At 37.5% G+C, this 13,219-nt stretch overlaps 1 protein-coding gene across 4 annotated transcripts in view; it reads right to left on the reverse strand.

The window, feature by feature from the left end:
• The window catches only part of CACNA2D1 (calcium voltage-gated channel auxiliary subunit alpha2delta 1), a 347,835-nt gene that overhangs the window by 288,999 nt on the left and 45,617 nt on the right, over nucleotides 1-13,219 (reverse strand). For all 4 annotated transcript variants that reach the window (XM_065743706.1, XM_065743705.1, XM_065743704.1 and 1 more), the window contains exon 2: nucleotides 5,246-5,327. In XM_065743706.1, the coding sequence (XP_065599778.1) occupies nucleotides 5,246-5,327 (82 nt within the window). The remainder of the gene's footprint in view (nucleotides 1-5,245; nucleotides 5,328-13,219) is intronic.

Raw genomic sequence — 13,219 nt, forward strand, 5'->3', positions numbered from 1 at the left:
GTGAAACTCCTGTGTGCTTGTCACATCAAAGCTTTCAACAGACCCACATTTTTAATAGTGTTTATGTAAAATAGGATTCTCTTCAATCAGTATGGAACAGACAAGCTTGTGCATTGCTATAAGGCATATTCTCTACTCTGAGGTCTTCCTCTCTGTGTACCGTGAAGGATCCCTCCCTCTTCTGTCCTGTCCCTAGAGGTATTTTGGAGCTGGAAATCAGAAGCATACTTGTTGTAGTTTATTAGATTAAAATAGCTGTCAATTAGCTTAGTCATGGGCCTTTGCTGTGAAATGTCTACGTGAAAATGGAATTTGAACATACTTCCATCAAAATGTGACTACTTACTTAATTCTGTAGTTTGTAGGCTCTTTACCTACTTTTTCAGCATGCTGAGGTAACTGTTCATAGGTAAATATGATTTTGAACCCCATTTGCAGTTTTTTTCTTCTCACTGCCTATAGATAAATGGAGCTAGTGAGATCAGATATGCGCTTAATATTTATTTTGCTATATGGATTTTAAAGTTATTTTAAACTGCTCCCTATACCTTCTTTTTTTTTTTTTTTTTTTTTCCTGAATGACTATATGCTCTGTAGGGACTGTCTATCGTTCACACCAGAACAGTTTCATAATGCTTGACAGCACAGAGAGTTCATGTTTAGGACAAAGTTACACAAACCCTTTAAAGTTGAAATGAGAATTACATTATTCTTTTTTTTTTTTCCATTTAAACCACAGTATTTATATCCTTAAAGGTCATACACTGCATTGTCTTTGTTTAGAGATATCTAAAGAAGCATATCTTGTTTCATTTTAACAAAGATTTTCCAGTGTATCCCACCCTCCTTTTTCAAGTATCAGGTTGTTATATATACAGAACTTTCTTATGAACTTTCTCTTTGATTGTCCAATGGAAAAAAATATACTAAACATAGGAAGTACCCAACTACTGGGCAACTACACCAGCAATAAGATCAAGCTATGCCCTCTGTTACTTGCTTGTGTGCATTATGTAAAAATGTTTGTTTTGTTTTGTTTTCCAAAATACTTTTTACCAGATTGAATTGTAAATTAAATGTTAGGCTTACTTGTTAACAAATGTAAATCAGTGTAATCCACTGAAGTCAGTGGAATTCTGCCAGTTTTCAACAAGCTTATTATTTTGGCATCTTGAAGCCTGACTTCCTTCATTGTTGAATCAATTTTTGCATTACTGTGGTGAGGATATTACCTAAGTATTAAATCCAAGTTTGGGTTCTCCCAGATCTTACTCTAACTCCTCATTAGTATTAAAAAAAACAACAACCACAAACAGTGTTCAGAAGTGTACTTAAGAACATTTTTTTGAAGACTCTATGGAGACTATTTCCATACAGTATAAATAAAACTTGATCAACACAAGCAAGAACTACATTTTACGCACCATCAGTCCTCCTTATCAGAAGCTCACATACAGATGTCACTAGTATTTGTATTCATATCACCAAACAACAAATTCAGAGGAGGAATCATCTGCTCTTAAAGCTCCAAAGAGTCAAATGAAAATCTGAGCTCAGTTCTTGCTTCCATCTGAATTCTCCACATGGCCAGAATGATTTAGTGAGTACAGATGCATCACTACATTAAGGCTTGTGCCTCTCAACTCTCACTTGCTTCTCCACCTCCTACACATAACCATTTTGTCTGTTGCTTCTACCTGGCTATATTCATTGGTTTGTTTAAGGCTATGGGTAAGTGTAACTTCTCTTTCACTGGAATCCAAGTTTTTTGGCAATTTTGTTTACTACAGGTATTTCTGTCTCTTTGATAACAAGAGAGTGTGTGAAATATTCATTGGAATTAACATTTTCAGAAACAGCCACTACTGAAGTAATTCAGTAAACAAATTCCAAATACAAGCATGTATCGCACCAGTTAACTCTGAGACATCTTCAATAAATTATGGAAACACCATAAAATAGCATGGAGCTAACTGAAAAAGTCCTGACTTAATGAAGAAGTAATTCACACAAGCTGAGAATATGGTGAGTGTGCTACTTTGAAAATATTTGTAAAATATTCAATTGTATGTAGCAAACACACACTTCACCTACACACGCAGGTACAGCTGTGCACAGAAAGTAATGCCTGCTATTTTATAACAGAAGAATTGTGCCCCTTGCCTTTGTATCAGCCATCCTGCTTTGGGAGGAGGAGGGTAAACAAGCAAATAAGCAAAAATTTTTTGAAATTTTCTAAAAACATGAAGACTATAGGCTTGGTTCAAAGAATTCTGAAGTTAGTAGAAATAATGAGCCAGAATCAAAGCAGAAAATTCAGCTTAACAGTTAAGCGTATTTTAAGCTTGAGCAACTGAAGGCAAGTTCTGTGAACAGAAGTGACAAGCATGAAAGCATGCAGTTTTTAATGTCTTGTAATCTTCATTTTTCTAAGTTTGTGGCTCATTTCAGAGGAGATCTAACTAAACATTCATAGGCAGTGAGCAGAAAAGAAATTATGTCATTTAAAAATGTGAAAATGAGAATTGCCAGCAAACAAGAGGGAGAGACTGCATTCTCCCTCTTAGAGAGCTAATTAAAAACAACTATTTGGGTAGTGATGCAGTTTAGGTCAAACAAATAGCTTTGTCATAGAGGGACATTTTACATTTAAGCATCCCCCTTTCGCGCTTTTAATCCTAGGATTACACACAAATATTGACCACTGTATCAACACCCTCTGAGATAACATAATTTTCTTGGACTATGATACAAATTCCATCTTTCAAAAAGCAACTTACCTACAGTATTCAAAGATAATGCTGAATGTCACTGTAGTGTAGTGTAGTGTACTGCCAGTGGCATTACATATTACTATGTTTGCCCAGCATTTTTTATCAGAGGACTGTCTTAGCAGCCTGCAAATCTGAAGAATTTTAACTATATAAACAAACATTTTCCTCAGGGGAAAAAGAAAAAAAAATGAGTGAGAGTGTCAGTCTCTTGTCTTTTCATAATCTATTTTACTGTCCTTTCTTTGCATGGAAATGCCAGGCAAAATGGTTAGGTTATTAACTCATTGCTTGGCTCAAATTAGAAATCCTCTGTAAACCATTTATATTTGAAATATCTTACTGCTCCTTCACTGTAGGTTAAAGATTTAACATGTGTCTTTCAAAGATACACTTTTTACTCCTTATTGTTTATTGAATTTTGGTCTGAAAAACAACCACAGCACACTGCAGAGATTTATCAGTTAAATTCAAAAGGTCCTACATGCAGATGTATTGCAACCCAGACAGCATCGCTCCCTAGAGAATGTCACACTTCCTCTGCAGCTAGAACACACACTTAATGTAGTCTCTCTAGAGATCTCTAAATAACCCCTGTGCTCCAACTGGTGGAATAAAGAAGAGATGAAAGTTGAATCAGGAACAGAGGATAAAAGACTGGGCTACAGAGATATTAGGCAACAGACCAGGAAAAGGCAGGCAAAGAGAGAAGAGAGGAAAGGTGGCCCAACCAGCATAATAGGACTGAAACGGAAAGTCCAGTGGTGAGTTAGGTGTATGATGCTGAAGAGGGGATAGTGGAGTGTATTGGGTACATGTGCCAAGGTTTTGGTAGTTTGGGGGCAGCAGGGGTGGCTTCTGTGAGCACAGTCCAATAGTTGGCACCATCTAAGATAAGACCCAGGTCCAGCTGCACCAAAAGGAACCTGCCACTGGGCAGAGATGAGCCATGACCAACACTGCCTCACTGACAACACGTTTAAGAAAGTAAAGAAAAATATTGTGCAGCAGCTGGGAGAGAGGTGTGAGAAAACAAAGAAAAAGACCTGCATGCCCTAAGGTCAGTGTAGGAGCACAGGAGGTACTCCAGGCAGAGAACAGCAGTTTACTGCAGCCCACGAGAGGCCCGTGGTAGAACAGGCTGTCCCTCTGCAGTCCATGGGTCCATGAGCAGATCTCCATGTGCAGCCATGAAGGAACCCACCGTGCAGCAGTGGATGTGGCTTAAAGGAGGCACAGCCAATGGAGAGCCCATTTTTTCTCCCTGTGTCCTTTTAGAGAAGGAGGAGTGATACAGCAGCACAGTGAAGTTTAAGTTAAACCACTACTTGGGGAAAAGACATGGAGAAGTATGATGAGCAAAAAAAGACCTTCTTATCAGAAAACTCCACACTGTAAAGCTGAAGAGACATGATACACAAACCTTGTTGTCCTTTGTCAGCAGATATGTGTGAAATCCACCTACCAAAACTCCCATTGGTGTTCCATGCTAGAATAACTTTATCAGTTTGTCAAGAAAGCTCAAGTGATAGACATTTCTGTGTAGTTGAGATGCTACGCTAGAAACCCATGTATATATCAATCTGATGCTTCATGATAGGATTTCAAGATTTTGTTTTCAGTCAAGAATTTGTTTTTTGTTTGAGATTTTCAAAGATTAAAAACTGTGTCTAAAGTATCTGTCTTAATTTTGTTGCAATAGCAAGTTCTCAATATTAGGAAAGCCCAAAACTAAAATAATCACTGCAACCTTCATTAATGCTGTTCATGTACAAGCATTGCCACAGCCTGTCCTTCTTCAGGAAGAGCAAGGATAAAGAAAGGGAAATATATGAACATGTGGGTACATACTGGATCATGATATACACACAGAGTTATTTACACAGCCTAATCCTGACATATTCTGAATTGTAAATTCATTGTTCTGCCATCTCCGAATGTGTTTTTAGCCTCTTTGAAAGAAATGTAACAAAAAAAAAATATTCTCAATGATACAGTAATTGTGTTAATTCCTAAAATACTTCAGACTAATTTAGAAGGGCTAAATATAACTTTCATTCTTGTCTATGTTTCTTGTAACCAAAGGCTGCCTCAGTGTAGTGAATATATGTAAAAAATTATTTCCCTTGTTAACACAGAACAGAATGTTCCACTACTGTGAATGGTTACTTCCTGGATACCATATCTGACAAACATATAACAACACTTGCTTCAGGTAGGAGTGCTGCAATAATGCTATGCCTCATTTCTGCAAAGCTGATTAAATATTAGCAATGAGCAAGTGCTGCAACACAAAAAAGAGTGAATTGATGGATGTATATGTTATTTATTTCTTTTTCAGTAAGCACTGCAGAAGAGAAACACTGCAGAGTTTAACTTCCCAAAATGTTTTTGTGATCTTAAGATTACAATTACTGTAATGGCTAGAGAGTGAAATGAATGGTGTGCTTTGTAAGGCACATTTTCCAACTCACCGCAGCAAGCTGTTCCACTCCACTTGCAGTTCGTGCCAATGTTATGAGGTCTTCTTGCATCTTATCTACCCATGATTTTATCCTAAACAAAATTAAAAAAAAAAAAGAAATAAGAGAAGTTTAATCAATTCAATGCAAATATCTTTGAAGATCTCAAATGCAAAAAAAGGCTGGCAGATGTATTTTCAAACGACAGACTGACACTGAAGTCCACCTGAAACAGCTGTGAATCTCTTTCAGATACAATATCTATTTTCATTTTCTCCCTCTCTTAGCAAGACCTTACCTTTTAAGTCTATGTGAAGAACTTGTATGCAATTATATATAAGAAGAAAAGGGCAAAAAGGCAGAATGTATTGGTATTATTGTATATAAAATGTATTCCATAGGACAACCTGGCTAATTTGCAACTAACTCACAGAAAGATCTTTCTGGGTGCTCTTGAGGTCTCTCTCCTAACAAACAGCAAAAGCAAAGAGAAACAGCAACTAGGATCTGGCATACAAGCAAGAATAAATCTTCTGGCCTGCAGCCCCTCTCTGGATGTTCCATGGAAGCAGCAGCAGGACGGGCTGCAGCCAGCATCGATGGCATGAGTTGTTCTGGCAAGGGACACCTGCTCCTGGCTGCTGCTCTTGCTGAGCCTACTTCACTCCCTAAGCCCAGTAAATCTGCCTCTTTGCTTAAGAGTTGGAACCAATACAGTTTTCGTGTTCATATGCCATGTCATGTTTTGAAGTTGGAAAAGAGGCATGGCACAAGTTTATTCCAGAGGGATATGCTTATTCCAGTGACAGAAGAAGGTGGTGTAGACTGCCTTGCGAGAAAAACTGGTCTCCAACTCATCTATCCTATCATCCCTGTCATTATTATGGCTCTGTGTTTTGAAACCTGGAAGAGATATTTATCCTAGCCATTTCCTAGCCTTATTGTGATGCATGGGGAATGACAGCTAAGATTATTTATGAAAGAAGGAAATAAATGAAAAAGACTCCATTTTCACTTCAATATGGAGAATTTGTAAGAGTAAGAAAGAGTACAGATGCTTGCTTTCACTCCTTCCTTCCACCATCAATAAATTTTGTATTAAACAACAGTCCCTATCTTAAAAAAGCACAAACACTAACATGGAGTTGTGACTTCAAAATTTTATTAAAGGATGCTTCCTCATGCTTTAGAAGAAAGACATCAGCCATCCCAATGTCCAAAAGTAATCCAAATTAGATTGGATATAAGGAAAACAGTTTTAACAATAAGAGTAGTGAAGCACTGGAGTTAAGTTGCCCAGAGGTGGTAGATGCCCTGTTCTTGGAGACATGAAAACTCAGGCTGGATCTGCTCTGAGTACCCTGATCTAGCTGTACATGTTCCTATTCAATGCAGGTGGCTGGACTACATTGCCTTTGAGGGTCTCTTCCAGCTGAAATTATTCTATGTCTCTATGTATAAAGAAGATTTGGGGCTGACTTCTAACATGAAACAGCTCAAAATGTCTGCTTAGCTAGAATAGGAACTACATAGAAAGGTACTGAGTTTAACAAAAGTGCCAGATTTATGACAAATCCCTCCTCTCAATCAGTATTAGGTGGCTTCCTAATACAGTCTTTAGTAAATTGTGTTTTGTCACACCACAAGCAGAATACTCTGACAAAGCAAACAACTTTGTGAAGGTTTTAGTTCAAAGCATCTTCAAGGCCTTTACGTAAGAAGTCTGTAGCAGAAAATGAACTCTTCTTTTATGAATCCAGAAGAGAGCCTTACATTTATGACTCAGCATTCTTGACAAAAAATGCTTAAGCAATTGGCAAATTGTTACCATGGTTTCTTATTTATCATGGCTTCCATCTGTGACACTGCTGTTTTCATCCTATACCTCCGGCTACTCTCTTGGCTTGTTTGGCAATCTCATCTGTTGTGTCGTATCTTTTATTTTCTATAGTGTTTAACCTTTTATTTTTCCCTTCAAAATCTCTGGATAAAGATCAGCAATTTTATTCTGTCTCCACTGCACTTACATTGTTTTCCCACTGGATTCATAACTGATTAAAAAAAGTTACAAGTAAAGTTATTTCATTAGTCTCGTTCATCACAGAACCATTCTAATTGTTCCTATAGGCTAGAAACTTTTCAGAAGACTGTCTGCCCTTTAACATCTTCTCAATGCACCAGACATTTTCATTATCAGTGTTATAAGAGAAAACACTCCAAAAGGTTTTTTGCTAGTTACAACCATTAATGATATTATCATTTATTCACAGCACATAGCGTGAGGATTTAATACTTTCTGCAGACAATGTACAGAAAAGAAGAGCTAGATAGCAATTTGTATCTCCCTGTTCAAGCTATTGAACATTACTTCATGCCTTAGACTGCCATTATAACACTTCCTATTAGCATAAAGTTTGCTATACCCAATACTCACAAGCACATTATCTTTTCCTCGTTTTCAATGGTTAGTTCCACAGACCCTGGAAGTATTAAAGTGGTACTCCGCACTTTACAAATGCTGACAAAAACCACCCACCACAAAGCCAACAACTCGCTTTTCTGCTCCCTTAGCCAAAACTGGATTCATTGCTTAAGCTCTATAATTTCCAACTTGAATTTAGTTTGACTGTTTCAGACAGGTACTGAACTAAATCCCTAGGTCCTGCAGATGGTGAAGACCAATTTCTAGTGAAGATGAAGAATGTCAAGGTAAAATGTCAATATTTTCTGAAGGTTATATACATTAAGTCACTGTGTATGCCAAATCAATACTGCAAGAGGAGATCTTGTTCAGTTTCAGTTGTTTATACTTGCTTGAATGTGTTTTTTAGCTTGTGTGTATTTTTCTAGCTTAGGTAGAGTTTTAAAAGACTTTTTGAGAAAGACTTTAAAAGACACTTAGAACCAGAATCACAGAAAAGTTTGGGTTGGAAGGAACCTTTAAGATCATCTAGGTCCAACCCGTTTGCTAGAAGCAGGGAGACCTCCCTCTAGATCAGGTTGGGTCAAAGCCCCATCCAGCCTGACCTTGAACACCTCAGGAGTGGAGGCATCCTCAACCTCTCTGGGCAATCTGTCCTAGTGTCTCACTGCACTCACAGTAAAGTATTTCTTCCTAGCATCTAATCAAAATCTACCCTCTTCCAGCTTAAAGCTATTTCCCTTGTTGTTACAAGCCCTTATAAAAAATCCCTCCTCAGCTTTTCTGTAGGCTCCCTTCAGGTACTGGAAAGGCCATTATAAGGTCCCCCCAAAGCCTTCTCTTCTCTCAGCCTGTCCCTGTTAGAGAAGGTGCTTCAGCCCTCTGATCATCTTCGTAGCCCTCCTCTGGACCTGCTCCATGTCATTCTTGTGTTGGGAGCCCTTGAACTGGACATAGCATTCCAGGTGGAATCTCAGGATAGCAGAGGGGCAGAATCACCTCCCTCAACTGGCTGGTCACACTTATGAGCTGCAAGCACACACTGTTGGCTCACACTGAGTCTTTCAACTGACACCCAAAAATCCTTCTCCTTGAGGGCTGCTCTCAAGCCACTTATCTGTACGCTTGGGACTGCTCCAACACAAGTGCAGGACCTTGCACTTGGCCCTACTGAACTTTATGAGATTGGTGTTTGCCTACCTCTCAAGCCTGTTCAGCTTTCTCTGTATTCCTCATGGCCAGGTCTCTAGTTTCCTTCTGGAGAGGGCCCACAAGCTCCCTAGCCTTCCTTTTTTCACTGTCGTACCTCCAGAATTTCTTCGTGTTCCCATTTCCCCTTTTCACTCAAAGGGTGGTGACACACTGGAACAGGTTGCCCAGAGAGGTTGTGGATGCCCCATCTGTGGAGGCATTCAAGGCAAGGTTAGATGTGGCTCTGGGAAGCCTGGTGTAGGGGTTGATGACCTTGCACACAGCATAGGTTGAAACTAGATGATCTTTGAGGTCCTTTTTCAACCCAGGCCATTCTATGATTCTATGTTTTTATATTTTATGACCCTGGCTAGATTTAATTCACCCGAGTTTTAGCTTTCCAAACCTGTTCCCTGGCTTCTCAGACTTCTATGTAGTCTTCCCAGGTAACCTGCACCTGCTCCCAGAATTAAGTCCAGGAGCTTCTTGTTGATCCATGGAGTCCTCCTTACATTTTTGCCTGTTGTCCTCTTTCTTGGGATCCACTGCTACTTGGCTTGGAGGAGATGGTCACTGAATACTCACCAGCTTTCTTGGTCTGCATTTATTTCTGTTCTTGACTGTATCACCAAAAGTACTCTTACTGCCTTACCTCTTTGCTCATTCACATCCTATATTTCTAACATAGCAATATAGAAGGATTTAAGGCCTGATTACAACTGATTTCATCATTGTGCTAGCACTCCTAAATTTTACTTTCTATAATTTTCTTTCCAGAATCAGGTATAAAATAAGTTAATGTATCTGTGAAGACAGTATCAACTCATAAGCATAAGTGTGAACAATGGCAAAAATTACATATATACTGGTTTGGGTTTTTTTCTTGTCTCAGAGAATGAGACGTACAAAAAGTGAAAAAGTGAAACCCACTAGCCAAAAGCATTTTCAAAACCATAAAATAAATAATTGAACACAGTGAGAATTTTTATGATCCACAAAGATTCTCGGTGTTATTTCTAAGAAGGCTGGGTAGAAAAAAAAATCAGAGAGGATTGATTTTTAAATTGACTTTTTTTGAGGGTTTTTTTTTTTCATTTCCCATTGCTATGGTTTTTAATGGGTACTTTCTTCTTTGTCCCTGAAAGGAAACTGGAATGGTGAGAAAACATATTAATTAGTTAACCTTGAAATACTGCAGGAAGTCACTCTTAAAAATGTGAATTGCTTATTATTACTGATTATTTGTTTCTCACAAATGAAATACAAAATACTTTCCTATTTAACTTCCAAAAAATATGCTTTATTTTAAGTAAATACTTTTTATGTGTCCTCTAAACTTTCTGCCTCTGCATAGTTAGCCCAGGATTCATACTGCTTATTCAATAGTTTCCTAGGCTGGTGTTTGATTTCTCCATTTTTATTTGTTACCTTGTTTTTCTTTTGAATGAAGTTCTTGTGCTACAGACAATAGAAAAAGGCATCATTACAGTCACTCCTTTGCCTCTACTGGAGCCCTACACAGCTTGAATTCTTGGTCTAGTATCCCCTGTACAGCTAGGCTACATGCTCAGCTTTTATACAGGTTATGTTAAATAGTATTGGGCTTGATGAAATAGGAAGAAATCCACCTTCATTCTAATTTAGTGGCAAATTCCCTCCCTTCCTATAACTGAAACGAATACTTCTTCTAATCTTGACTATGCATTTACCTCAAAAGACCTTCTTTATCATATATACATATTTACCTGTTGTACTTCCTCTAGCAGGAATTTTTCTCTTCTCACTTGCTTCAACAGTAGCTAGTACAACAATATACAACATAACAAAGATTCATAATTTAGACTGGTTGTTTTTTTCTAGCTCACTGTCAGAAATAGAAATAGTAAAAAGACATTCTAAAATTCTGAGGAAGCTTCGTATAATTACTCTCCTTCCAAAAAGAATTTAAGTAAAATCATTAGTAATGATTAAAGATCTAACGTCTCTATTGCTGTGTCTCACTTTTCCCATCTTGGCACCAGACTGAAGTCTGTTTGCAGCATACACTGTAGATATTTCCTGTTTCTCCTAGACCACCTTTCTGAAATAGAAACAATCATAACCCAAAATTTACATTAAAAATGCAACTGGTTTTTTTTGGTTGTTTTTGTTTGTTTGTTTTGTTTTTAATAAGGGATCATATTCTCTCATAGCATTTTCTTAAAACACACGTCCCTTAAAAAAATGAAAGAGCCTGTGGGCACTGAAATGCTTGTCTGGTACTGCTTTGAAGTGAAGCCTGCAGTGCAATATCTGCCTGACAGCTGCTCCTGGTCAGAGTTTATTTAACAATTGGAAAGCTGTCACAGCAAACATGAAACCCCATGACTTAAAGAAGCAGCAGTCATTTTTCTGCAAAGGGGAACAACAGAAAGCCTGTACAAAAGGTTAGGTTGCCCCTATCACTATTAGCTTGGCACAAATGTTGCAACGGATGTTCCACTGAGAATTGATTACATTTTACAGAACAATTGATTTCAACCCTACTCTCACACACATGGGTTTTCCTTAAATCAGGCAACGATTGGACAAAAGGAGCACCAACATGCCTTTCCACAGAAACTTCCAACTGATGTGAATGTCTGAGGGAACGATCTGATTAAAGACAGACAGATGTGGGTCATTTAATGGGGAATTAGAAGGTTGCTGCTGTCACCTGGGCTGATCAGATTGATGAGGAAAGAGCTAGAACATTACAGAGCCATCCATCCACATTACAGTGTTATTCGACCTAGTATAACAGCTATTTTGATGGCACAGAAATCCTTTCTTCCTCCGTTTTTCCTTTATTGTTTGTTTATTTTATTTTATTTTATTTTATTTTATTTTATTTTATTTTATTTTATTTTATTTTATTTTATTTTATTTTATTTTATTTTATTTTATTTTATTTTATTTTTTTAATAGGACAGTTGTATTTCCTATTCAGAGGATTTTTACAGGTACTTCCAACTTATGCTCCAAGTAGAACTTAATGTAACAGATACCAACATAAGGAGCCTTCAACTTCATCAAAAATCTATTTTTATGGTAAACCTATACACCAAACTTGCAGAACAGAGCACTGCTCAACTGCAAGAGTACAAGAAACCAAGAGAGCTGCATGTAGAACAGCTGTGTTACATCCTTTTCCTACTAAACCTGATGCAATTATTTTCTGCTGAGTTCAAGGAAAGTAGATTAATGTAATTGCTGTAATCCATTCTGTAATCCATTCACACTAATTTAAGGTACATTAACTGACTTCTGCATAGATATCTTCTTATCATCTAAAGAGGCAGGCATAGACCTTAATTCAGCCAATTTAACAGCCACGTGTTCTGTTGTAGGTTCACATCTATCGGTTGTGATTATGTTTACTGAAGTTTCTAAGTAGTCCATGCATAGAAAAATAACAATTACAATAATGAAACATCTAAGCAGCAAGAGGAAGATTTTCTTTTCACAAAATGGGTCAGTATCTCTTACTTTTATATATTCTTTTATAAACTGAATAAACCATTGTTCTGAATGCAATGGAATAGCAGCATTTGAGAAATGAAGACTAATGAGATCAGACTCAGAAGTAGTGAGAGAGCAAGCCCTGCTATATTTTTGCAAGCAACCTCACACTTTATTTTCTTGCTCAGAAAATCTGTTACTTTCAGAATCAGAAAGTTTTTAGAGGATTCGCTGTCAGTGAAGGAGCAGGGGGTAGTCAATGAATTTATTATTATACAAGCAACATTCTCAACCTTCTCTGGCACTCTTAGGCAATACTAAAGGGCAAACAGAAACTGTTACCACAATTGATAGAAGACGTGTGAGAGCAGAAATATGCACCATGATGAAATTACTAACCGTCTGCATAGAAGTTGTCCATGTCGCTGCATTTATACCTCCTACTGCAAAACTACTGAATTTTAATACCACCATATAGTTTGAGGACCTATTAAGGTGACAATACAGCATTTCAGAAATGTGGGTGGAAGCATGGATTTATAGCTAACTTGTAAAAAGTAATAAAGGTTTTGTGAAATACTGAGTGAATTGTCATAGTGTGTTAAAATCTCACTGATTCTAAATGAAAGAAAGCAGAAATTGGATATGCAAATATCACTGAAATCACATGCTTATCAGATTAAGCTCTTGATAAAGTGGCAGCTCTTGAATCCCTACTGAATAATCAGAAATAAATAAAAGAGGGTTATATAATTTAAATGACATATGAAAGCAAATTATGGCAAAATTGTAGTTATAAGAAAATGTGAACCTTCCATATCTGATTAGATCCATAGAGTGGAAGATATTTAAATCCATTGTTCACAGACATGCTCACCTCTACAGCTGTAAAT

Source organism: Cyrtonyx montezumae, unplaced genomic scaffold, assembly GCF_038088225.1.
Source record: "Cyrtonyx montezumae isolate F1298 unplaced genomic scaffold, pur_monq_1.0 scaffold_3, whole genome shotgun sequence".
NCBI classification, from domain to species: Eukaryota; Metazoa; Chordata; class Aves; order Galliformes; family Odontophoridae; genus Cyrtonyx; species Cyrtonyx montezumae.